This window comes from Bemisia tabaci, chromosome 1 (assembly GCF_918797505.1).
Source record: "Bemisia tabaci chromosome 1, PGI_BMITA_v3".
Lineage (NCBI taxonomy): Eukaryota > Metazoa > Arthropoda > Insecta > Hemiptera > Aleyrodidae > Bemisia > Bemisia tabaci.
In genome coordinates this window covers 18,903,769-18,931,381 of record NC_092793.1, presented here as the reverse complement: position 1 = coordinate 18,931,381, position 27,613 = coordinate 18,903,769, and the positions used below count along the sequence as shown (strand labels likewise).

General features: G+C 41.7%; 1 protein-coding gene across 1 annotated transcript in view; it reads right to left on the bottom strand.

Annotated features, from left to right (window-relative positions):
* The window catches only part of LOC109034068 (atypical protein kinase C), a 96,254-nt gene that overhangs the window by 32,235 nt on the left and 36,406 nt on the right, over positions 1-27,613 (bottom strand). Inside the window, exon 3 of the mRNA XM_019047008.2 lies at positions 7,420-7,470. Coding sequence (XP_018902553.2) covers positions 7,420-7,470 — 51 coding nt within the window. The remainder of the gene's footprint in view (positions 1-7,419; positions 7,471-27,613) is intronic.

Genomic DNA, 27,613 nt, shown 5'->3' with positions numbered 1-27,613 from the left:
AAAAGGGGCTCCTACCAGAAAAGAAAAGGTGACAACACTGATAATGCAGCATCCAGCGTTACCTTGCTATAATAGGTTTCTGCTGCTGTGGCTCCCAACACTTACCTCTTGTTTCCTTTACTACGGTTTTTTTTCCTTCCGGCGTGTAAAATTTTTACCAGGCAAGTTTATTAAAATGCAAAGTCATGTGCCGTTACCCCCTAAAATATCCCGCCCTATCTCCCGGGTTGAAATTTCCGAGGGAGGTTTGCCAGGTTTGAAGGCGATCGATGGCTGAGACCGGGAGAATCTCGGAAATCGAGGTGTTTCGAGACAATGTGGCTAGGTTGAGCCGGCGCGGCGTCTAATAACGATCGAGCCGTAGAGTGGGACTCCATTATAGGTGTTTTCTTGATCCACCTCACTTTCCCGGGCCGAGGGATGCCATGAAATTTGAATTATTCAACTCCGGGAAATCTAATTACCGTGCGCCGTTTAATAATATCCGTCCAATGAAACGCGCTCGCAATAATTCGGGGGAATTTCGAGATAATGTACAAATAGTCGCGCCGCGGTAAGGCGGTGTGGCCCCACGACTTGAATTTGGACTTATCCAGGCTCAAAAGTTTCCGACCTCTTTTCTCGAGGCTGGAATTGTTGCACTGATCAACATAAATAAGCCAGTTTCGCGTGTCACAGAGTTGTATTTTGCATGGAGAATAAACCTCGGTTATCAGAACGAAAATAATTCAGTAGACGATATTTGGTTTAGAACCCTCAATTGCACGGACACTGTTAGAAATAGGAAATTTACTGGGAGGTAAAGTTAGTAGTTTAATAATGAACTAGGGAGGGGGCTACGATCCTGACCACCACGCGGTCTAACTCCTTAAAGAGCTTTGCGGTGCAACCCACTGGAGAGCTGTGCTCCGTTATGCGTTAATATTATAATTTTACATTGTTTAACCTTTAGAGGGCCAGGTCAAAATGACCCGAGGTTTGCCACAAACTTGTGCCCCGCGAGTTGTATAAGACCGGCACATACGTACTGTAGGTAAAAATTTACTTATAAATTCGTAAATAGGAATCCTACATCCCAATAAAAAAAAAAAAAAAAAAAAAAAAAAAAAAAAAAAAAACCGAGTGTTACGATAATATTTTTTGTGTACCACCCCCAGAGATACGAAGCCGGGTCAAATTATCTCGACTATAAATTATAACATGGATCATTACGAGTCTTAGATACAGCTCTACATATATATCCTAATTAAAGAAGCATTCATAAAATTGAAAAAAAAAAAAAAAAAAAAAAAAAAAAAAAACTGCGTATCACCACAGCCTAAGATAGGAGAGACGTATTTGGGACGTGTTTGGCAGTATAAAGCAGATCATTAATTGGGAGTTCACGCTTCGCGCCTTCAATTTTTCAGATGCAAGACGGTAATCCATCAAGCTCGAATAGTCGTATCTCTTCGCCGTCATCCGCGCGCCTCCTTCCCGTTGCTTTATTCCACATTGTGAAGGTTCCGCTGAAATTCTGCAAACATTTTTGAAAGAATTTCAAAAGCCACTCTAAGAAACTTTTCTTCACCTGTGTTTCAAAGGAACAATTTATGTATTAACTTGTTAAGAACTTTGCCTGACGTCACACGCACGATTGTCTATGAAAAATCTTCGTGGCTCCATTTTAAAGTGCTGTTTGAGTATATGGATTTGACTGCTACTTGATGGTTTAAGCGTTTTTACCACCGAAAATCGCAGTTACCTCACATTATTAAGTTCCTCCTTTTTTCAACAGCACCTAATGTTTTACAGTATTTTAGATTCGAAACTCAATCAATTCTTTTGCATGGACCTTAGGACGTTGGAAAGTAGTTGGGCTCTTAAAGTTTTAATGGCCAAATTTGGAAGGCTATAACGGTATACTAAAGTGTGAAACAAGATTTATTTTATGGTCGTACCAGCTCATTTGTAATTGCAAAAAGACTCGGCTGGAGTTGAGTCCTGCACGCTCTTTAAAACTCGCTTTCATTTCCACTTGGCTGGCAACTTTTCTCACCTTTCAAGTTCAACTTCCACTTCATTTAACGTTGGCACTCCAAAGAGAAGAAGAGGCAGCGTTTACCGCCAAAGTTTTTCTGACATCCTTGCAACTTTCTGTTGGAATAGAGAAGTGCTTAAACTCTTACCCGACACGAAATGTCTTGCAGCACCTGTAGTGAAAGGCCCTTTGACTTGACAAACCCCAATGCAGCGTGATGTATAATTAAAGACAAGCCTTGACTAAAATACAGGGAACTGATGATGGAGGGGGACTAAATTATGCAGTTTTTGTAAGCATCTAATTTTAACTCGCTCTTCCTAATAACCTGAAAAGGGAAGGCATTGCCATCGGATTTTACCTATCACGAAGAAAAATGAAGTGCGGGAAAACTGTTGAATTTTCGTGGATTTATGAAAAGCTACGTGAATATGGATCAAGTTTAACAGGAAGCATACGCGGATCCAGAAAGGGGGCGTGTGCCCCCCTCCCCCCGTTCGCTCGAAAAGAAGGAGGAAGAAAAAGAGAAGGAAGAAGGAAGGAAGGAACGGAAGAAAGAAGAAGGAAAGACGCATGTATTTGGAGATAATTCATGACGAAATCGACTCAAACTGCATATCAAATGCTTCCAAAATTCAGAAATTTCCTTGGAGAAGCCCCCGAACTCCCCTTTCACCCCCCTCCGTTTGAGGTGTCTGAATCGGCATACTACAGAAAGAAATCGAATTTTTTTCCCTTAAAAAAGGGTTAATAACAAATAAACAAAGGGAAGCAGCCCCTTCCCAGCTCACAAGAACCACACTGCGCTAGGAAGCATACCATAGGTAAGAATCATTATGACATTAGCTGATTGCACCTGATGTAAGTTTCACGTGATACTTATGCCCTTATGTAAATGAATAATCCGATTAGGAGTAAAGGGGTGTAACTTTATCTCAACTTTTTTATCCTGCAGTCAATAGATACCTGCAAAGTCTCTCTGCATTTTCGTGTGCATCCTTATCTACACTATAAGCTCCGAGACCACCTAAATTTGCATATCTGGAGACGCTTAGTTCTAGCGTTCTACCGGGCCGATTACCATGATTTTGGCGGCTATCGACAGGTAAATGTCTCTAAATGAGCCCGCTCTATTTAGACTTTGAAAATATGACCCAATTTTTTTTTTTTATATTTCGTGGTAAAGTTGTGAACTCTCCCATTTCAACAATGTGAATTTTTATTTTTTGTCACAATTCGTTTGAACGTTCTACTAGGCCGATATATCCATGATTTCTGCAGTTATCAACAGATGATATTCCCTAGATGAGTCAGCTGTAATTAGATTTTGGAAATAGCTCCCAGGTTTTTTTTTTATATAGAAGTAACCACGGAGCTTAGAGAGGGGGGGGGGCAAATTTGAACAGAGCAATAAATGTTGAATCTTGGTCTGTTAGTAGGGTAAGGTAAGTGAATCGAAGGTGTGCTCCCTTGCTACAGGGACGGACTATCCAAAAGCGGCGAAACGCTCCGTTCCATTCGTTTCGTTTCGTTTTAGTCTTGGCGTGAAGTTTGAAATCAATGACGATTTTTTCATACGATTTTTAGTGGTCCAATCGCTTCCGGGCAGGGAGATAGGACAAATGAGAGTTAGGTATGACATTTTTTTTTCAATTTTTTTGGTCGTTCTTTTGTCGAAGCGGGCGGGCCTAAGAGAGCGCGATGCGCCCTCTGGGGGCTGGGCCGCGCAAAGGCCAGGGGGCATAGCCCCCTAGTATAACATATCCTATTAGTCCAGACCCATTGCACGATGCATTTTTCCGAAACTGCTAAAGTGACCCAGCGTATTTTGTTTGAAATGCGGTCAACTCACCCAACGTATGTATCCATTTGCTTGCTTGATGCAGTTAGAGACTAAGAGAGGAACTAACTATTTGTTTCAAAGCTTCTGACCTCTGTATGTACTTGTGCTGCGAACTAATGGAAAAGGAATGATTTTCATTACCAAATTCTTTATGTGTATGAGCCGCTTTTACGGCGCGCTAGGGCGCTCTGCGACGCCTATTCTCCACAGGAATCTGTCATGGTAGAGATCCTCCGGAAGGTGGCATCTCTCCATCTCTTCATGGATGCCCTCTACCCACCGTTTGGCTGGACGCCCTCTCCGTCGCCTACCTGGGGGGACCCACTCCAACACCTTCTTCGGCAACCTGGTATCAGCCATTCTCTGCACATGCCCATACCATACCAATTGCTTGGTCATGATATCGTGCACAATCGTCCCCTCAACGCCCATTATCTCTCGGACACGTTCATTCCTGACACGTTCTCTCCTCGAGATTCCAGCCGATCTTCGCCAGAAATCCATCTCGGTCGCCTTGAGCATTTCTTGGGTCCGCTTCTTCAACTGCCACACTTCACTGCCATAGGTGATAATAGGCTTGACAACCGAGTTATAAATCCTCTTCTTGTTGTCTTTGGAAATCCTTTGGTCCCAAAGGATCCCATTAAGCATGGCGATGGCTTTCCTTCCTAGAAGATTACGGTCCCGAATGGCCTGATCCAGCTTCCCATCCGAAGTCAGGTTCACCCCCAGGTACTTGTATTGTTCGCAACTTTCTATATGTTGACCATCCTCCAGGACTATGCTTTGCTGAGCACCTCCGACTGACATCTTTTTTGTCTTACGGACACTAACCTCGAGGCCCCATTTGCGGTACTCCTCCACCAACTTCCGGGTCATATACTCCGCGTCATCGTGATCTTGACTTATGACTACCTGGTCGTCAGCAAAGCATAGCGTGAACAGTGTTTCTTGGTCATTTAGAGGGACGCCCATGCCGGCACACTTTCTTTTCCATTCCTTCAGAACGTGCTCTAGATATATCTTAAACAGCGTCGGTGACAGACAACATCCCTGCTTAAGCCCCTTGGTGACAAAAAAACCGTCTGAAAGCCTTCCTTGGCACTTAATTCTAGCAAAAGCCCCCCGATAAAACTGCTTGACTGCCCCAATAAGTCCTTTACTAAAACCAGTTTCTTCTAGGACTTCCCAGAGTTTCACAAGAGGAATACTATCATAAGCCTTTTCAATATCCAAAAACACTAAATGAAGCTCCTGGCCAACAATTCTCTTCTTTTCGGTTAACTGGGTAACACAGAACAGATGATCAGCGGTAGACCGACCAGCCCTAAAACCTGCTTGCTCCTCCGCCTCGAACGGGGTCCACTCCTCTTCGATCTTCGCTTTCAACACTTTTCCATAAATTTTACTTATCGTTCCTGTCACCGCTAACCCTCTGTAGTTCCCACAGTCATCCTTCCTTCCTTTTTTATGCGACGCTGTTATCCAGGCCTCTTTCCATTCTTTCGGGATGTCATCACCGTCAATGCATTTCTGCAGCAAATCCCTGAGATGGTTAACCAACTTGCCAGTCCCACATTTAATTAACTCGGCTGGAATGTTTCCTGGCCCAGGAGCTCTTCCATTCATCAATTCCCTGATTGCTTTGACCACCTCCTCAACTCGAATTTCCATTGAGTGATCCTCGACTATATTTTCAGCATTCCCCGTTTGAAACTCTGGTCGTCCTTCCGTCAATAATTTATTAAAATGTTCGTCAAGCTGTGAGATTGTTATCGGAGATATAATGTCCCGTTTCATGTCCCTTCTTAGGCCTTTGATCAGCTTCCAGCTCTCAGCACTCTTCCTTCCCCCCAGGTATGTGTCAATCCTTGAGCAGTTGGTCTCCCAAGACTCGTTTTTCTTCCTGGTGATTAAAAGACGAACCCTCGCCTGGGCTTTCCTGTACGCGCCGCGGGTGTCTGCAGTCCTAGAAGCCAGATAGTCATGGTACTTCCTACGCTTTTCTTCAATTACCTCCTCTACCTCTTTGTCCCACCAGTAGGGTTTCTGTACATCCTTGCTCTCATTACACATACCCAGGGCTTCCTTCGCAGCTGAATGTATGCAACTTTTGATGAACTGGTACAACTCTTCTGCAGTATCGAAAGTTTCTACTCCCAGTTTCTCATCCAGCCGCTTCCTGTAGAGCGCTTTCACGCTTTCATGCTGTAAGCTATCGATGTTGTAGTGCACTTGTTCGATCTTCGTTCCTTGTGGCTGGCACTTCTGATGTTGCAAGGTATTCCTCTGCAGCCCATACTTAACCGGAAATGCAATCTCCGCCTTGAGAAAGTGGTGATCACTACCACAGGAGAACCCCCGGCAAACTCTTACTTGTTGAACCTTCATGGTACTCGTTTGCCTGGTGACCGCGTAGTCGATGATTGACTTCAGCCCCCGAGTTTGCTGAACCCACGTGTACTTATGGATATCTCGATGTTGGTAGAATCCGTTCAGTATTTTCAACTCGTTTTGTTCACACATATCAATGATGCGTGCACCGTTGTCATTCATCGCCTCTTCACCGAAAGGTCCAACAACTTTAGAACCATTCCTTCGTCCGGTTCTACCATTCAAATCTCCCATGATAATGACCTCCCTTGTCCTTCCAACCCTCAGAACCTCGTCGTTGAGTTGCTCAAAGAACTGATCCTTTAGATTGACGGGAGCATCATCATTCACACCATATACTCCTAACAGGGCCACCTTGTGACCATGCAGTGTAAGATGCATTCTGATGATCCGCTGGTCTACTGCTTCCCAAGTAGTTATAGACGGACGCAAACTTTTCCGGATAAGTATGGCGACTCCTTGCTGTGCGCGTTGATCTTTACTGACACCACTATAGAACAGATCATAACATCCCAAGTTTTCTGATCCTGTGCCTTTCTTTTTCGTTTCTGTTAACACGGCGACATCTACATTATACTTTTTTACCTCCGATACAACCTCTGTCAATTTATTAGAAATGCCCTGTACATTCCAAGTCCCAAAAACCATTGTCCTTTTCCGTAGTTTGTGTCGCAAAATCCGTTTTTTTCCATTATCACCGAGGCTATCTTTATTAGGCTTTTTAACATTAAGTTTTTTCCGGGTATCGGGGAGTTAGCCCGATGCCCCAACCCCCAACCTGGAGGACCAGGGTTTGATTTTGGAGTACCGTCTCCTAGACAGGCTGCTTTCACCACAGCTATGAGCCCTGTCTGCCCCTCTGATGAGTGGTTCATACGCCATGAAGCCGGTGACCATCTCCACCCCCCTTTAAGGCAGGGGCTACCAGCTGGGGTCCGCAGGCTTGCTAAACCTGTGACAGTACTGAGTACAGCTTTATGTTCATTCCTAAAATTAACTGCACAGTCCGCAATGGTCTCAGAGGTTGTGGTGGGAGAGATAATGAAATGCGATGATGACATACTAAGAATGAAAAGTGAAACCGATAATTCCTGAGAAGCTGAGGATAGGCAAAGATGAGAGAAAAAAAAGAAGTCAAAAACTATGTAAAAATACAACTTACTATCCTCTCCGTGACAAGGCATCCCAGGGGAAGCGGTTCTATTTGGGAAAACTGAAACAGAAAATAAAAGCACTGCTGTTAGTAAAAGCTCTGAAAGTTTCGGTGGGAGACGTGCATTTTCAATAAATGAAGAGCTTCAAGATTTGAAGTCAACAGTGACTAAAAAGCAGCATTGAATTATTAAAATTTCACTGAGAAAAAAGTTTTGCCCAATTAATTTTAAAGCCACTTCATAATTTAATACATACAACGATTCCTTTTCGTGCTGAAACCACATGCCACACTGTAAATTCTATAAAAATAATTTAAAATTCCACACTTCTAGCTTTTGGAGACCGTTTGCATGAAATCCGTTGTCCTTTTCAATAAAAAAATTAATCAAATGAAATTATGGAAAGGAAAATCTAAGTTAAGAGTAAATGGGCTAAGACTTGCTCATTATGCTCTTTACTTTTTCCCCCTCACATTGTTGAAAGGAGAGGACGAAGTTCAAAAAAAAAAACTCGAGGACAATCCATAAGGAGATTACGGCTTGAAAATGGATGGAACAAAAATTAATCTACGAGCTGATTGATTCGCCAGAGTAAATTCAAAATAAAAGACCGCCATCATGCACAGTAACACTCAGTCAAGAGTTTTGGTTTTGATCGTTTCGACAGCTTTTTCTGACAGCCAACACCGTCCTTTACAAATTGTTTTGTATCTCGTCCCTCGCATGTTGCCGAGAGACGCGAGATTTTAAGCTATATGTGGCCAGTGTAATCACAGTTTCTCCAGCATTTTTTCTCTTTGAATGAGGTTTTCTCTTTGAGGGGTGACAATGAAAAGAGAGGAGAACAAAATACCTTTATTCTTATGAGGCTTGATACCTATTAAATCCCCTTTTTGAAATCCCAGTTGAAAACACTTATTGCTCTCTGTAAAGTTTCGGAAATTGTGTTCTGCTGGTATTGTGTTTCACCCTCTTGACGCGTCCTGCATTGTTGATGCGTTTTGCGATCGGACTATGAAATGAGACCGGTTTGGGGCTTATCTGCTCAAAAGTTCCTTCGAGATTGACAAGAGACATCTTGGTGCTTATTGATTTTGCGCGGAGGAAGTCCTTTTAATCATCATTTCCTCGTCTGATTTCTTTTTGAGATAACGGAGAGCTCTGTTTAATAATCATGGAGTTTTGGTTTTCGTGACCAGAATCCGACCTCATCTGGACGGTGAGAATTCCGTTTATATTAGGCAAAAGTATATCCATCAAGTAATTATTAACAGAATTATTTTTTAAAAGAAAAGAAAAGAAAAAAAGTGCCACCTGTGGAGACTAAACAATTGAAGCGCTGAGTGCAGAAAAGACATTTCTTGGTTGCTGTGTCTCAGGATCTCCGTTAACGTTTCAACCACTATGATTGGACGTATTTCTGCTAAACGGAACTATGGGCATTATGGCGTGAGCCCTGTTATGCATGAATTCGTATGGGTCTCACGGCTCATGTCTCAATGCACATAGTCCCGTTTGGCAAAAATACGTCCAATTCAAGCAAATGCACCAAATTCATACTTACGGGCTATAAAGACAAACTGTCCACGTTCCAGGCTCAGAGGCCGAAAGTTCCGGGCTCCAGCATCCGGAACTTCCAGCCTCTGAGCCCGGAACGGACGGTATGTCTATGAAGCCCGTAACTGTTTCTTCAGTGTAAAATAAATCACCGTGCCACATCGGATTTTGGGAAATGGCCGGGATTGAAGCACCCTAAGAAGACCCCTAATCCCCATAATTGTAGAGAGGATGGGAGCGAAAAAGCACTAATGTCTGCAAAGACAATGCTGGTCGGGGCGGAATGCACTTTTTATTAGTCTCCGAGAGGAATTCCGATCCGGAGAAGCGCATCATTTATTTTTAATCTGGCAGAATAAACACAAATAAAATCAATCAATCCCGTCGGCTGCATCGTTGCACCCCCCTCCCTGCGCCCTTTGCGCCCCGGCGCGGCGCTCGCTCGATTAAAAAGCGAAGCGAAGTCTCTGGGTGCGCGTTTTTTTATGAACCCGCTCATTTTCCTCAGACGTCATTATTAAATCGTGTTGCTATTGATTTTATAATCAACGGCTGATCTTTTGTTTACACTGTCTGGAGCGCGTCGAAATGGATTTCCAGACCCCGAGCCAGAGGCGGGGGCCCTGACAAATTTTTCACTTGAACTACCGCCAACTTGGGGGCTTGGAACTCGGTGAACTTTCGCGGGGTTCAGGTGGTTCTCATGGCGAAGCTTGCTTCTAGTTCAGGCCTCGTATGTAACAGTATACCAACTGAGCTAGTGGCGAGGTGCGGAAGATCGATTTTCAATATTTCTCCATTTGAAACTACGGGGAGGAATCGATTATCAAGGTATTCTTTTCAAACACCCTGTTCATCGATCCTTTTCCGTTAGATTAAATGGCAAATCAATCAGCCGTATGACATGAATATGTTCAATTTTGTCACTCCTGGAATTCACCATAGATCCCAAAAAATTTTTCAGTGCTCTTCTCTACAACGATAAAAAAAAGGTCGATTCATACAGCACACCTAACTTTTCTCGTCTAGGTAACCAAACTTTAGTTCGGCTTACCGAAAACTTCGGCTACCGGAACCAAAAAAGTTCGGTGATCAATATGAACCGAAGTTAGGTCCCTCGGACCAGACATTTCGTCGATTCCCGCACGAAGGAACGTAAATCCATTCCAAGGTTTCAAAATTGACTCACACGATACAATTATTATGAAAGAGTGTACTTGTGCAATGTATATTAAAAAATTGTCTGATTTTTGCATGAGATAAGAGGAATCCTCAATGAAATTTTCCGTTGGAAATGTCCAAGAATGTCTAGGTAAAAATGTAATGTTCGAAAGAAGATTTGGCAACGTTGGAATGTAGTTACGTTCCTTCCTTCGAGAAACGACGATTTATTCAATGTTGACGCAAGGTCTACATACTTACATTGCGTCAACATTGAGAATTCTAGATCGGCTCGGAAAAATTTAGAATCACAAACCGAGGAGATCTGATTCGGCGAGCAATGCACAAAGACTAAAGAGAACAATTTAATTGCGCAAAAAATCTTACAAAGAAGGCGGATACCGAAGTTGGGAGTAAAATTAAAAGATCAAACTGAAAGAGCTTCTCACTCGATAAGAGGATTAAGTCTTAAACCAGTGCAACTACGGACGGAGGCGCCAAAGTTGGAGGGAAAATCTTGGAAAACCCTGCGCCGAGTCGATGATTTCGCTGCGGAGAAAGAGACTTCACAATCGCGAAAAGGACGCGGCGCGACGCTCAAAGCAAGCGGAGTTGCGCGTAACTTCCAGAGATTGGAATACTGGGTTTTATTAATTGCTCCGCGCCTGTTTGCGTTAAGCCTCTTACTCAGCGACTCGGTCAATTCAACTACCGACATCCAACAAGTTCGCTGCCTTGTTGAGGGAAAATACCTATAAGAGCTCTCTGGAATGAGCCTCGAGACACTTTACAGTATGTGCTAACCGCGGCTCATATGGAACTGCACTTACGCTTCTCTTCCGTAACACGGCGGTTCGGTAGCCGCTCTACAGTTTTGCAAGCTAGCACTAACTCCGGCCAACTTATCGTTCGTTTCCGACAAGCGAGAATTCCATTCACCCGCTCTGGAAAAACGCCGCGTGAGCCTTTAGATGGTGCCAGATTTCCGGAAATAAAAACCGAAATCACTGAAAAATTTCTGAACATTTTTCTCCCCAAAGTTTTCCGATGATTTTGTTCGCAATTTGATCTAAAATATCTGAGAATTTCACGGATAAATACTCATAACTTTCCTCAAAGTTATAAGTTTCATCCGGAGAAATTTGGCAACTCGTGAAAGTTCACACGGCGTCTATGCTAGAGAAGAACACCGTATGAACGTTTGAGATTTCTTACGAGGAAATTGAAGTCAGCCTCAATCGAATCCGTTGTTCTCTCCATTTAGAGGATAAGTTGCGGCTAGTTTCAAAACATTTTTAAAGAAACGTGTAGAGTGATGGATTAAAATATTAAAGTTTGTAAAAGTCTCTCTGTCAATATAAGTGTTTGTTGCGGTACTCGGTAATATATCTAGAAGTATATTCCTTCTCTGGTCTGGCCCCTGAACTAAAAAGAACGCAGCTTTGAGATGCAATCAGTTACTAAGGCTTGGTATAAAATAATGCGACCTCCATTAAACATCATCTAAAAGGATTTTTTATCTTCCCTCTCTTGAGGCAAGCTGTAAAATAGGATGCAAGCTGCATGCTGCAATGCTTATGACGTCGTGGGAAGATTGATGGTGAGTTTCCATCATGGGTCGCGGAAAATGCCTCTCGTGACCACGAGGGGAGTAATTTACTTAGAACTGGACTACATTTTGCAATAAGGAACTACACTTTTTGGCTTGTTTCTGAAACAACATGTGCGTCATACTTCTTTCTACGCAGATAGGTATTTTTACGAAAGGGTCGGATATTGTAGTTCCTCATTGCAAAATGATGTCTGACTGATATAATAATTAACATAATCTTGAATTAATTCTTGATTTTAATTCTTTTTTTTGAAAAAAAAAAAAAAAATGGACATGTACACTTTGAGACACTAATCAAGATACGGGCTTTCGAATTTTCACCTGAAATTCACTATCTAAACATGTTGGTAGCGGTATTTAAAATTTCTATAAAATAACAGTCACCTCTTTCAGTAGTGCTCTTGGAGATGGGGTAATCCCGAAAGGCCTCGAGCGTATATGTACAAATATAACTAAAATAAATGTAATGCATGGTATAAAGGTGACTCTTATTTTATTGAAATTCACTATTCAAACTTTTAAAGTCGACGTGTCTATGCTTATCGCTCCCGTGAAAGTTCAGGTAATCAAAATAGGCGGGTAATCAGTATTGGTTCACCCCTACAGTGACAGTGCATCGGTGGATGTATTCCTCGCTAATGAGTGACAGTATCTATCTCTGTCTCTGCCAATTGTGCGCAGGCTCCATGGGATGTTCAATCGTAAATTCTCTCTCGCAGCCGCAATAATAAAGGCACAAGAGCAGTGGCGTGGCGTGAATGACCGATTATCGATATTTCCCCATTTGAAGGTATGGTGAAGAATCGATTATTAAGGTGTTCGTTGCGAACACCTTGTAGATCGATATTTTTCCATAGGTTTGAATGGCAGATCAATCGATATATCGCAATGCACGCCACGCCACTGCACAAGAGCAATCTCACGCAAACCTCATCTCAAAGGTCGACATTCCTTTCCTCGCCCCCTCGGGCCTCGGGGACAAGGGACTCAACTACAATGCGTAATTTGAACTGGAGTCTTCGCTTTGTACTTGCCTCGGTGTACTCAAAGACCTAATCAATTATTGAGGCCTCAAACGAGGTTGCCTAATTCGGTGGTATACATGTGAATTTATCATAGACTTCAAACTAGAGCGCGAGACAAGAACCGGTACAGAGTCAGCTGTCGACAAAGGCGTCATTAGGTGTGCAGTTTATCTGGTACAAATTGGTGCTTTGACTGACGATTGGAACATCTTTTCTACCTATTTATTGTCTTTAAGTAGATTGTTTACAGATTCGACCGGTTTTCATCTTCATTTTCGAAGATCGGTCATTACCGCGCACACTCAAGAAATATAAATATAATTAAAAACCCGTAAAATGGCAACAATGCTTGGAAAGTGCTGAGAAGGCTATGGTCACTATTGCGTCGTACACACGGGTATTTTTAACGATTTCTGGCCGCTAACCCGTAACCAAAAACATCATTCTTTCCCTTGAAATTTAATCACGAAAAATTCACATTGGCAACGCTGTGGAAGAAAGAACCATTATTTGCATTTTTGAAAATGTCAGAAATATAATGTGTTATGGGTCATGTTATGGTCAGTGTCATTAATGACTATGTAATAGTTTTGACTCCCATTTAAGCAACGTGAGGGTTGCGGGAGGTTGCGGTCCCAGATAATTGGCCCTTGAAGGAAGTTTAAATGAACTTTATTTTTCAGGAGCTCGATAGAATATTTTAATTTTTGGCTACAAAGTTTGTGGAAGTACCCTACTACAAGGTTCTGAAGGTCCCATCAATAGGTATTTCCATTTTATTTACATTTGTTCAAGCGCACTGTAATGGAGTTGTAAAACTGATCCGTGAGAATGAGAACGCACCGAAGCGCCTTCAAATGCGCTTGATACCCTAAGCTTCACCGCAGAGTTAGTTTAGTTGCTTAACCCAACGTGACCTAACTTGACTCGATGCTCTTCACAGCCCGCTGTTTGGAGCGTGAAGAAGGATAACAACTAGACGGAAAAACTGATGTTGTGTCTTGTGCACATAACATAAGCTCAATATACGAATAAAAAGAGTGCTGTGCTGATAACTACGCCGTAAACAAATTATTATTCGTAATTGGTTTAAATAAGTTCAGCAATGAATTTAAGATATTTTTACTTTCGTATTGTGTCAAAAATTTTATTTATTGTTGTTTTATCAATATTTAATAAAAAGAGGGATGCTGTTCAAAAATGCCTCGCAGGCTAATTATTGAAATTGATATAGACAAAGCTTTAAAAAAATAACCCGATGTCATGCCAATAAAAGTAATGCCTGAAGTGGAACTCCTCAACTCAATTTATTTTAGATAGACGATTTGAACGAAAATCTGCTTGACTGCATTTCGCGCTACCTCATTTCTTTGCTTGCTTCATTTAATGAGCCAAAGGCTAAGTTATTATCTGCCTTGAAATCCTCTCATAAATTTTTCTGGGCTATGAGGAATGAAATTTCACAATTTCAAACCAGAATTTTGATTCGTTTATTTGCTCTGACATAAAATGAGAGAATATTTGAAGATTTTTAATGAGGTAAGGCTGGCTCTCATCAAATTTTTCCGAATGTTCAGGTTGGCTTTAAATTTAAGAAATATTCAGTACTGTCAAAATGAAAACCACATGAAAAACAGCGAATCAATAGTAAAGTAAGAGCGATGAACATTTTGGGCGTTTTATCAGATAGATGTCACTGAAAATGCGAAACTAATCTTATTATTCGACGGGAATGTAATAGTCTAGGAATAACATTGACTTAAAATTAGTACCGAAATTCAATGAAAGTCTTTCGATGAAAACTGTCGTGAATTGAACGTGCTCATGTTGTCTTACGGTAGGAGGAACACTCTAAGTTCAATTTTAGCAACTCTTGGAGTGGCTCAAGGCTTGGAGTGTTTTGAATTTCTACGTTCGGAACATGGATGACCAACCAGTGGCATAATCACCGTAAGAAATCGGTGTTGATAATACGCAAGGTAATGAAAATAAACTCCAATACCGCTCTACGCGAACAGTAGTCGGGATAATTGGATCATCCCCCTTTCTCACACGCCTACCGCGTACATTTCTATGACTGAGCCTCAAACCATACACACGGGCGCGAATAAGCTGGGCCATCGCTATTATTTATTGCTTTACGTATTGAATAGCTTCCTCCGACACCCTTGCACGTTCGGCGATCTGCCCTCCCTCGCCCTCTCCCCACCCGCCAACCCCCTGCTACCCTTCTCAATAAAAACCGCGTATATCTAATGGCAGCCCTGTACAGAATCGTGGTCTCCGCTTAGAGCGGTAGCGCTTCCACCTCGCCTCTGACACACATGTTTATTTACCGTATTGAGCCCATTTATGGCTGTAGTTAACCCTCCGTTCACAGCAAGCGCTTATCGACACCACAACCACTGACGCCAAATTGCGTATTTATGAGTAAGGCTGTTAAATGTATTCATAACTGGTGAAATCGTTGAATATTTCATTCATCTCTGGCAAGTATTCGCCAGCTTTTTGCGCTGAGTCTAGTCTGTCCTTTTTTGGACCGTGTTTTTGTGTTAAAATTGAATGACCGGAGTGTGAAAAGTGAGGGGAAAGCGCAATAACTAGGGACGCTTGAAGTTCTCTTCTTTTCTGAAGTTACTTGCTGTTCAGAATCAAATTTTATATTCACGGTTCTTCGTGGTCTATTCATACAATAGTATCTTAGAATAATAACTCTGTAACGAACTTCATTTATTCCACCATGCAAAGTAAAGCAGTTTCTCAAAAAAAAAAAGAAGAAAAAAGTCGGAAACCGAAGCACCGTAGAGTCCCTTTATACTGAGAGTCAAGACAATGTGAATCAATTTCTGATTGGTTCTCGTATCGGTATTTTAGGCCTCCAAAGTGTCACAAACGGGAAAAAAGATTACATTTTCACCGATCGCAAAGATTATAATCTGGAACGGACCAGGGAATTACGGGTTCGGCAAGGAACAAACGGAATGAGAGAAGGGACGGAGAAAGGAATTTGAGAATGGGCCGATCAAAGATTACGAAAAACGTTCAATTTGTGTAATTTTTATTCCCGTTTGTGACTCCATGAGGGAGTGTCGTCTTGACTCTCAGTATAAAGGGACTCTAAAGCACCGTATTCTGCTGCTGTTAGTGCATAAACCAAGATTGTTATTAAAATGTATTTTAGTGGTGTATGGTGGTAAGTCTCTAGACACTCCTCGTAAGTTAAGCTTAGATATGTAGCATCAAGAATTTAGATGTTATGAACAAAGAGGGGGGGATGTTTGTGCAAGTAAGAATTAGTGTAAAATTCTGTTAGGAGCTTCCAGCGAGTAGTCTTCTCAACCCCCTCTGTGCCATAAAAGTTGGTTCCTCCCTTGCTAAATGCTCTGCATCGTCGATCGACGAGATGTCATGCCGATCGTAAAAATGTTTAGGAGAAGAGTCATAGGAAGTTATTTCAAAGCAACGAGAATACTTATGCAGAGAGAGCGGAGTATCTGCATGTAGACTCCGAGTGGTGCAAAAGAGGAAGAGCGATCAAAAAGCTGGAAGCTTCTGCCGATCCGCTCAAGTATTCGACTCTAAGTATAAATACAGACTCGTTAAAGCAGAGTTGAATGCCTCGGTATGCAAACACTTATTACTTTTATTATCCGCATTCAGCTCAGGATTTTATTCCCATTGCAGCAGAGAATATTGATTCTGCTTCGTTTCAAGCGGTCATCACGACTCGCTGCTTGTATTTCCTGAAAATGTTAGCACTCATTCACGAGCTCATAACGAATATTTTATTCCCGATCCTAGCAATTAAGCCACGCTGATGATTTTTTCTTCGTATGACAGTTTTCTCTCGTTTCAGCATCCATTTTAAGTTATCTTTTTGAATAAAGTGTCTATGTTGTGCAATGAGTATGCGTGAAACGCGCTTTGGGATTTATATAAAAGAAATAACTTAAATCAGAGGTTCGCGAACTGAGATTCGAAAGGACTTGCTAAGGGATTTGCAGAACGGAAGTGGAGTCGATGGAGAGAAAGGTTCAAAACTACCGAATTTGCGAGATCAAAAAAGAATGGAAAAGGACGAAAGCGTGAGCTTTCACAAATTACGAAGAAACTTGCAACAGATAAACTTTTTGCTCGAAAATTATGAAATTCCATGTTAAAAGAGGGTGGAAGCAATTGCTGTTATACGTCCTCGGTAGTGGCGATTTTCTTATTTTAAGTTCGTTTAAAATTCCTCAAAAATTCCGTTCAGTGAAGCCGAGTTAAAAAAAATAGGCAGGAGAGAAATACACCACTCAATCCTTTCCTGCCTTGATAAACTGGCATGGAGCATCGATCAACAATAATTAAGATTTTCGATGAAATACTACTACACAACTATAGCCACTTACTATATTGTCCTACTAACTATTTTATTTCGAGTATCAAACTATGTGGCTGTCCATGAATTACGAGACGCTTTGAGAGTGATCGAGTCTTCGCGATAACCCATACGACAAAAGGTGATGGCAGTGTTAACGAATCGGTGCTTAGTGTTACGTATTGAAAGGCATCCCCTGAACATCCTCCCATGAGTTTCAAATTATGTCTATAATATGAACACTAAAGAACATGGTATGACTAAATTTATTCAATTTGGCAGTTGTACAAATTATCAAAGGCGCAGATACCGGAAATGCAGCAAGTTGAGTGTTTGCAAAAAGTACAATTCACAAATCACCTTGACCTTGACTTACAGTTGCCGAATCATTAATGAGTCGCCCGGGTACAGGTCCAAATGTAACAACTAATCTCTTGAGCGGATGCCAAACATCTTTAAAGATGAAACAGAGTAACTTAATGGTTGCGATAACTCGGCGGAAAAGGGTTGTAAAAATTGATCGGGACTCAGGGGAACTGCCAGGTTTTTGTGATTCAGTCATCATTTATTTCTCGTAAAATCTTGCGAGATCTTGTCAAATTGATTCAGTCCACGAGCGACTCTCAAGCTCACATAAAATCCCAAAAATGAGGTCATTTTGGTGACAGCAAGATATGGTTACAAGTGAGTTTTTCTCCGTATCCAGTAAGATGCTTCATGCACTGCGATATATGTTCCCACTTAGTTTTGGGACTCAACGTTATAAGAAGGTAACTTTTAGCCCACAGCTATATAAATCTGCAGATGTGCTGAACCTTATACCCTACGTTCCTTTCTGCTCGGTCTGCTAAGAAAGAGCGCAGTATAACGGAGAAAAAATAGATATTCATATTATGTATGCGTGGTTTTACTTTAAAATGAGCCGAGTTAAACGGGAACAAACTAAATTGCAGCAAGTTTGAACATTGAAAATGAGGTTTATCAAGGAAGGTTAATGAGGTCCAGTCTTCTGCTATAAGACTCAATATCAAGGACACATTTTACGACTGTTTTCACATTAAAAATATTTCTTCTCGGCTTTGAAATTTTGACGGGAGAAAATATGCCAGGCACTGGTTAAATTAAAAACTAGTAGCAACTCATTTTTTCTCAAAATGCGACTTAATGCGTTGCTACTGAATTCTCTCCAAATTGTCTTTACTTTTCGAGGAATAAAATTTTGCCAGAGATATTGAAAATTCAAATATTGACAAGTCAAAAACAAGGATTAACATATAACTGGTTCATTAGACGCCATCGAGTAAGCGCTGAGGTTGAATTTCTTTAAAAGTCTGTTCTTCATACGCAAGAGCGTTTCTATTTAGTGGGGCAGCATATCCGCATAGCAGTTTAACTAGCTTAGCAGCAATGCATGCAGGGCCGTATTTAGGGGGTGGCCACATGGGCCGCGGTCCATGGCGGCAAATTTTGCAATTTTCTTAAATGTAGGTATAAAAATAATCGGATTTAGAAAAATAATTACAGACGAGAAAAGTCGACAAAATCTCTCATCTCCTGAGAGTATAGTAATTTCTAATTTTGTCGTCTATCGGTGACACCAGAGACATCACCTTTAATTAGTCAAGTTAGAGGAGAAAAACGCAATTTGGCCTGGAGCGGCGCGGCGAAGAGAGCATTGATGACAAGGCCTTGAGAAGAAAAGGAGAAGCCCTCGGCGCGGCGGTCGGCATGTAACACATATTAGCGCCTACAAGACTGCGTGAATACTTCACGCATTGCGTCAAACACAGTACGGTCACTACGGTCAGCAGCGGGCAGCGTGAAACAAATAGCGCCTACAGGACTGCATGAATACTTCACGCATTGCGCGAAACACAGTGTGCGTTCAGCAGTGGTCGACGTGAAACCCATAGCGCCTACAATACTGCATGAATACTTCGCGCATTGCGCCAAACACAGTTCGGCAGCACGGCGCGGCGGCGAAAGTTAAATCGATTAAACCAAATTTATGTTTGTTTATTCACAATTTTTTCGTTCATTTCTTGTAAGTGGAAGGCCTTGTTCACACAGAGATAAGTTTACAGAAATGAACTTTTGCGAAAAGTTCCGTGACCTTTTGTTAGTAGTGCTAAACGGTGCTTTCGCAAAAAATGTGTCCAACGCGAGTAAACGCGTCTCATGCACCCCTCCCTATCCGGCACGTTCACTTGATGGGTTTTATGAATGTTTCAAAACGAATGAGAAGGGGTCGGCAAGTACGTAAATCCGGCCCTGAATGCATGAAATCTGAGTCATTTTTTGACAATTTAAAACGATGCGAATGGAGGGATTATTACTAACGACCGCAAAAAACGATACGAAAGAGCCTATTTTATGTTTGTAGAAATTTTGAATTTTGGGAGCAGCAGGGTTTTGACTGAGGACTAAACACTGAGGTGGATTCTCTTACTACCATGTCATGTTACCAAGTTCACGACCTGAACTTTGAGACATTTCTTAAGTCGGAGCTTCACATTGTGATTTAATGGTCACTGAAGTAAGGCTGCGGTGATGCACTTACTCGACGATGACCATCCACACAATTTCTGACACAAAGCACCGTTCCGCGTCCCTACTGAGCTATTTAACCAGACTTTATACTCCACCTTGGTGGAACGTGACGAGCAAAATACTTCTCTAAAATAATTATTTTCACTTGCTCAGCGGGAGATGCCCATTGTAAGGTTATGTCTGCGAACGCACGGTCTTCCCTCGCAGTTTCGTGCGATTAAATAGAAGTCACACAGCGATGGGCTGATTATTGAAATTGATAGACAAAACAATAGACAAAACGAACAAAGGGAGAATGGAATGAATCGATGAAAGCGGGGAGTAACCATGGACAAAGGAGGTAAGTAATAGACTAACCGTTGGCAACCCACGAAACACTACCCTATGATTAGTCCATTATTTTTATCCTTAGTCTATTATACAATCAGTTTCAACCAGTAGGGTTTCTTCGTTTTCTCTTCGTCTCCTTTGTACATCAATTCATGAGTTTCAACCTGTCCGTTGCCACTGACAACTCCGCGAATCGCCTTAATCCGAGTCTCCGTATTCCAGATCCTAGTAGAGGACGAACAACGGAAACATAAAATATTTTTATTTACCTACCTCTTTGTATTATTATTCAGTTTTCTTCGTCTTCCAAATCCAAGGAAACAACGAAAATCAGTTAGCCACCTTTTTCTTCTGCTCCTTATTATAATAACTCTTCCCGTTCTCTTCCCTTTTTCCTCTTCGCACTTCTCAATTGTCTTCCTCGTATTCTCATCTCCTCCCTCTTTTAATCAACATTCTTATTCTTCTTTCCCTCACTCTTCCTATTCGTCTTCCCATTTCTTCCGATCTCTAATGGGTCCTCATTCGTCATATTGTTAGGAGCCGTGAGCTCCGATTCTGACAGACTAGGGTTAAAATCATTGCATTCGGTTGCGCAGCCAACCTTGCTTGTGGAACCGCAGTTTCAAACCGTCAGCGCAAGTTGGCAACTGAAATTGAGCCCGAGCCAGCCCCCCCCCCCCCCCCCCCCCCCGCTCCGGTCACCGCGTCCGATGGCCGAGCACGTTTTATTGTCCGGGAAAACGTGGCCGCGTTGTCGCTTTAATTTCAGCGTCGCCCTCTGCAAATACTCAAACTGAAAACAATCACCGTGGCCTTTGAATCCGCGGCGGAGCGTCAGTCCTCGGCTATCGACATTTTTCCACTTGAAGCTGTGGTAGACAATCGATTATCAAGGTGCATTCTGATAATCGATTCTTTTTCATAGGTTGAAATGGCAGATTAATCGATTTATCGCAAAACGCGACAAGCTACAGCTTCGAATCAGTACATAAGCGGAAGCTAAGCCTACCCTTCACCGACCGTTGTCCCCTCTCCTCCTTCGAGCCTCTTCCGCTACCGCATTTCATACTGGGTGTACAGGGTGTGCGTCATCTGTAGGGTGTAATCCCACGGCGTGATATGAAGTCAATGTTGCACCGATCAAAAAGACACGCTCATTCCGACGGTCACAGTTGAACAAAACAAACGAATACAAAGGCTATCCCAGAATAACGAAGACTGGTGCTGTGACTATGGGCTGTTAGTGAGATGATATTGGTTCCGTTCGAAAGAACAACACATTTTCAATCAATTGATGTCTAGTTTATTTCATTTGCTTGGAATTTCGATAGGTTATGAAGTTTTGAAAAGAAAAAATTTACCCCTTACCGTTTTTGAAATGATTTTTTCTTTCCCAAAAAACCCCCTCAAACACTCTCTTTCAAAACTTTATGTTCAAACTTTATGTTTCAAAACAAACGAATACAAAGGCTATCCCAGAATAACGAAGACTGGTGCTGTGACTATAGGCTGTTAGTGAGATGATATTGGTTCCGTTCGAAAGAACAACACAGTTTCAATCAATTGATGTCTAGTTTATTTCATTTGCTTAGAATTTCGATAGGTTATGAAGGTTTGAAAAGAAAAAATTTACCCCTTACCGTTTTTGAAATGATTTTTTCTTCCCCAAAAACCCCCTCAAACACTTTTTTCCAAAACTTTACGGGCAAAAAAGTTTTGGAAGTCTAAGAAAAAAACTCTATGCTAAAAATGGAAAACAATCACTGAGCCCGAGAAAATCACAATCAGGGAACCGCTCACTTCTACTATCTTATTTTCTCACTAAAGATGACCCCTAAAACTTTACATACCTGAAGATCATTTAATTTTTCTTAAAAATTTGTATCAATGCAAGACGCTGAGGTTCAGCCTCTTATTGTGCTGTCACACAAACTCTATGACCTCCTCCCTTAAAAAGCATTTCCAAGGGCACCATTTAGGAGAAAGCATGGGGTCGTGTCTGTCCTGCTCCCTCAACACCGTCTGGATTTCTATTTATGCAACGTAAAATATTTCGTCAATGATTTCAATTTTGAAGTTGCATGCAAGTTTTTTTATTTATTTTTTTTAACATAAATATTTTTTTAAATAGCTACAACTACCTTATGCATTTAGGTATCTTTTAGCCTAGTACTAAATTAGAATAAGTTTTAAATGTAAAGAACGTGTGATTGGTTATTCCAATCATATTATCATCCCCTGGTACAGGGTGACAATTTTGTTTGAAATAACTTATATTATTATATTGTAACATAATATGACATATGATTAAACTTAAATTAATTTTTTTTACAGTGCTCCTGATTAATTCCTAAATCTGATTGGTAAATCTAATATGTTTTGTCTGTTTAATCCTCATTTTGCAATTGAGCTATCCAATAGTTCGATTGCATTATTATTATTCGTCTGTCCAAACAGTTTGGATTCATATTTCATAGCTGATTCCGCAATTGTTTGCTTAACAGTGGGCATTTCTAGTTCACGTCGAATATCTCCATTGCGCACGTACCAGGGAGCACATATATCGTTCTAAGGAGTATGCAAGTCAAGCAAATTTTGCTTCTTTCCGACATTCGATTCCTACCCTTAAAATTTGGCCGAAATGGTGCCTCTGCGCAACGTAGAAGTTGAACGATGCCTAAGTGCTGTATTTACACGATACACAAGGTTTACACATACGCAAAAGGTCCGTTGTGTTGGCTAAACGTTATCTATGAGAAGGTAATTACAGGTTACTGTCTAGTGCCACACGTTTTTCTCCCTCCCCTCCCCCTCCCTGCCGCCGGTTGCCAAGCTCCCCAACTTTTCTCCGCCTCCCCTCCTGCCTCGCGTTTTCTCCGGGCTTGTACGTAATTCAATTTCCTGTCCTTCGCCGACCTCCCTCCCCCTCGTTACCCTATTTCCCGACACTCGCTATGAGAGTTTTTGTGCTGCGTTCTCCATGCGTAGCGAGAGGAAAATTATGGCCCGACTGAGGGAAATAAATGGTGCGCTTTGTGTCCCGGCAAAGGAAGAAAAATTTACCGCGGAAACAAGGAAATCAGTGTTGTTTCCCTCGTAATTATTGCCATAAACTGCACCGAGTATCTGTCTAGCTTGTTTGCGCTAGTTTCTGCTCCGTCTACAACTTCTTTCCGCAACTTGGAGCTCTTATTAATAACTGCGAAATTAAAATGCAGTCTGTGTACACAATCCACGCCAAGTTGTTGTAACTATTCATTTAGACGGTCTTCCTGTAAGTTCAATGCACCCTTATAACGATTTTAAATTTCATGCTTGATGTTAAGTAAAATTCTACGTGGACCGAGGGGCATGGCAAAGGGAATGGTACACTGAGAAAAATTGATGGTTGCGATCACCAAAATAGTGGTGTCCCGCATACACTCTTTAATATACCATTGCTAGTCATAACCAATGGTATTCTAATTCATAAGTAAATATTTTACTACTACTTTCATGAAATTACCACTCAGTGTTGCATACCCATATGATTGTTTATGGTTACAATTGATTCAGAGTTCATAAGGAATACCACTACACTGAAAAACAGCAGTGGCGTGGCGTGCTTTGCGATTTATCGATTGTTATGCCATTTAAACCTATGGAAAAGGATCGATAAACAGGTTGTTCGCAGCGAACACCTTAATAATCGATTCTTTACCATACGTTTAAATGGCAAAACAATCGATACATCGCAATTCACGCCACGCCACTGAAAAACAGAACCAATAACTTTCCTGGGCGCAACTACTCGGCCTGAGGGAACCCAATGTGAAACCATTTTCGGCTACATGGTAACGGTCATTCTCTGCACATGCTCTTACCATACCAACGGTGTGGTCATGATATCGTGCAAAATAGTCTATCGGCTGGAATTACGAGTAAAGAATGTACCAAAAATAAACAGCTTGTGGGCGTTAAAGAAAAAATTAATTGTGTATGAGATGGAGAACAATGAAATACGGAAGTAAATTAGGCAATGGGAGATACATTTAGGCGGATTTTGATTAAATCCGTCCAATTGTTTCTGCTCTAAAACCCTTGGACCAGACGAGTACATCAATATTAAGGCATTAATGGCATTATGGTTACCCGCGGTTACTTCACCGTCAGAAACGAGTCAGTGGCGAAACGCGAATCAGCGGCTATCGATATTATCCTATTCGAAGCTATGGCAAAGAATCGATTATGAAGGTATTCCCTGATTGTCGATCCTTTTCCGTAGGTTTGAATGGCAGATTAATCGATTCATTGCAGAATACGATACGCTACTGGAACGAGTAGTGAGAGCGACGCGGTGGAATTGCATTCGGATAAGTCCTAAACGCATTAGCGCTTAGTGCAGCACGCTAGGCCGTGCAAAAAACGCGCAGAGGATGAGCCAGCAATTAGTAAACAATACAGGCGGCAAATTGATTCTGCGGCAAAGCCGCACAGTGGAACTGGTCAGAAGGAGATTTTGGACAAAAGATGGAAACTTTGAAAGCCTGTACATTATTTTCTTACGAGACGTTAAAGTTTGAGAGCGGTTCCATTGATTTCTTCGTAAAATTACCGTCAAAATCACTCCTTTAAATTCATAATATGACGACACAAACATTGAAATTTGCAGAGTCTCTTTTATGTCCGATTCTCCTATTGGCTCGTTCCACTGTGCGGCGAGGGAGGAGGGGCCCGAATACGGCTGAAACGAGATAAGAAAAAGTGAACGGAACAGCTGTAACACATTATAATAGGTTGTAATGTTGTAATGCGGTTCAGCGTTGCTATGTAAACGAACCACAGCGGGATTTGGCGCCCGCAGGTTCCGCCTACATATTTATTACCTTAACAGCTTTAACGTCCGCAGTGAGAGTGTGTCTCTCTCTCGCCAATGTCCTTTTCCATGCCTTGGAGCCGTGTTGGAGTAGCGTACAATGAAAGTGATAAATATGAACATTATCGCTTGATAGGAACCGTGGGATGCCTGTTGGCCAGTTTATGAAAGCTCCCTTGAACGCTTTGCTTTTAATGACGCAACTCGTGGAAGTTAGCCATATTAAGTACCGGTTTTGGTATTGAAGGCCTTGCGTCCGATTGGTCAGCCTTTCTCTTTCTTGCGAATTACAAAATACTCTAATGTTTAGTCATGAAAGAACCGGAAGGGGAGGGGGTTCTCCTCCCCCTTTAGAAAATTTCTTGTCCCCCTTCAGAGATTTTTTTAAAATAAAGTGATCAATCTTTCATATTTAAAACTGTTTTCAATCAATTTTTGGTAAAAATAGCTCAATATTGAGAATAAGACGGCCTAAGCTTTCAAAGGCTTCACGAGGAGACCCTTCGAGCCCTCTTTGGAGCTAAGAACGTCCGTCTGAGACCCTCTTCGGAGCTAGGTGACGGTGACCCTCCTCTAACCCTCCCTAGAATAGGTGCCCCCTTAAACAGCTTTAATGATGGGCGCAATGCCTGGAAGGTCCTCGGTATTATAATTTAGATGGCCAGAAAGCGAAACCTGATCTTCGTTTTCGATGTTACTGATCTTGTCATACTTAATTTTTTTCCAGAGAACTAGTCGATGTCATTTTTTGAAAACTTCTTAGATATTTCTTCTCTATCAGCAGAATATTCTGTGCGAGTTTCAAGTTAGAAAATTTGACTCCTCACTATTCGAAAAAATGAAATTGGAACGGAAATGTTGAAATACCGCAATGTAGATACGTGGTTTCTCATTTTGGTCATCGATTTGATAAAAAAAGATTAAACCCCAGTTGTTATATTTTCAACCTATATACACGTGCTGGTAATATTAGACAAGGTAAGGTTTTGTCTAGGGTCTTTGGTTCTGAGCGGTGGAGCCATGATTTCCCTCTGTGTGGGCAAAAGGGCGGAGCAGTGCGGTGATGGGCTGCAGAGAGCATTGTTTTCCGGGCACTGCGCCACGAATATTTTAAAACGTATGTTTACGTATTCTATTTGCTTGTCAGCTTACGCCTACTTTGCAGCTTTCAGGTGACTGCCGGATTTACATGTTAACTGTTCCGCCAACGGCCAAGTTACGAGCCGCAGAGCAGCGGGGGGCGACATAGCTCAAATAAAGTAAGGATCCTCAGTCAGCGCAGGGTGAGTGTTACTCACACTGGGAAAACTCCTCGTGGAAAAACGGTTTGCGTCGGAGACCCAAGCCAGGTACGTCAATTGGCGATACCTAACTTTTTTGTATTGACACAGTAACCAACATCATAAAAATGAAAATGAACCTCTGCTGACAACACATTCACAAGCAAACTCATTCTTTTGAGGGTGAATTATAGAAAAAATTAAAGAAAGCTCTTGACAAAATTCCAGTGGCGTGGCGTGCTGTGCGATGTATCGATTGATCTGTCATTTAAACCTACGGTAAAAGATCGATAAACATGGTTTTCGTAACAAACACTTGAATAATCGACTCTTTACCACAGCTTCAAATGGGGAGATATCGATAGTTGGTTAGCGGATCCGAGGAAAGAACCTTACACAAATTCAACAAATCAACACTCCAACATTCGTAACATTCAATATAAACAAATAAAATATAATATAAATGTATAATGAATATAATATAAATGTATAGAAAATCCTCAAGCCGTATCCGATACCGGCATCAGCCTGTAAAAACATCAGAGCTACTGAAATACCGTCTTTATCATTCACCATCAGCACTTAATCTGCCGTGGTAAGGAGGAACGCCGTATGAACCTTCGAGCGGTGCCAAATTTCCTTTGATAAAACGCAAATTTCTTGGTAAATTTATGAATATTTTCCCCCTAATTTTTCGGATAATTTAGTTCGCAATTTTACTAAATATTCTGAAAATTTAAAGGAAATGTATGCATAACTTCCCTAAAAAATAAACATTTTATCGAAGGAAAGTTGGCAACTCTCGAATGCTCGTACGGCGTTCTTCCTAGCACGGCAGTAGTATAGTCACTAGAAACCACAGAAAATGCTGCGTCTTAATTTAAGATTTGGCACCTGTATCTTTTCACTGGGGTTCTATTCTTCTCCTAAAATACTTCCTTCATCCGAGAAAGGCAGAGGAAACAAATTAGCTGAATTCTACGTATATTAATTATCCCTTAAGTGGGAGGTCTAAGTTTTGAAGAGTGGCCGAGGAACGGTAGCGCTGAATGCCAGGAGAATCTTCTTGGAATTCGGCTGATAATTATTCATGAAAGGATGTGGAGGGGGGGGGGGCTTGAGGCCTGATTGCAGTTATCTCGCAGTGAACAACTTGGAGAGCGGCAGCTTCCCGTGGCAGTGGAAGGGTTGCCACCGTTTTTTCGATTTACTTCGATATACGAGATTGGGGTAATAGTAAATATCATTCATTCTACAATGAGGCAAACATGGCTCGGAGGGCTGTTTTCTGGCCAGTAATCTGTTTCCGCCAATAGAACCAGCTTGGACTTAGAATGGGTAAGTAGAAATACCATTTCGGTAAGAATCCGCAGTAGTTATGGCTCATAGAACTCTTCGAAGCTTCTGAAATATGATTCTCGAATCTCTCAGAGTAGAGAGTAGATGACGGCAGAAGTCGCAGATTGAGG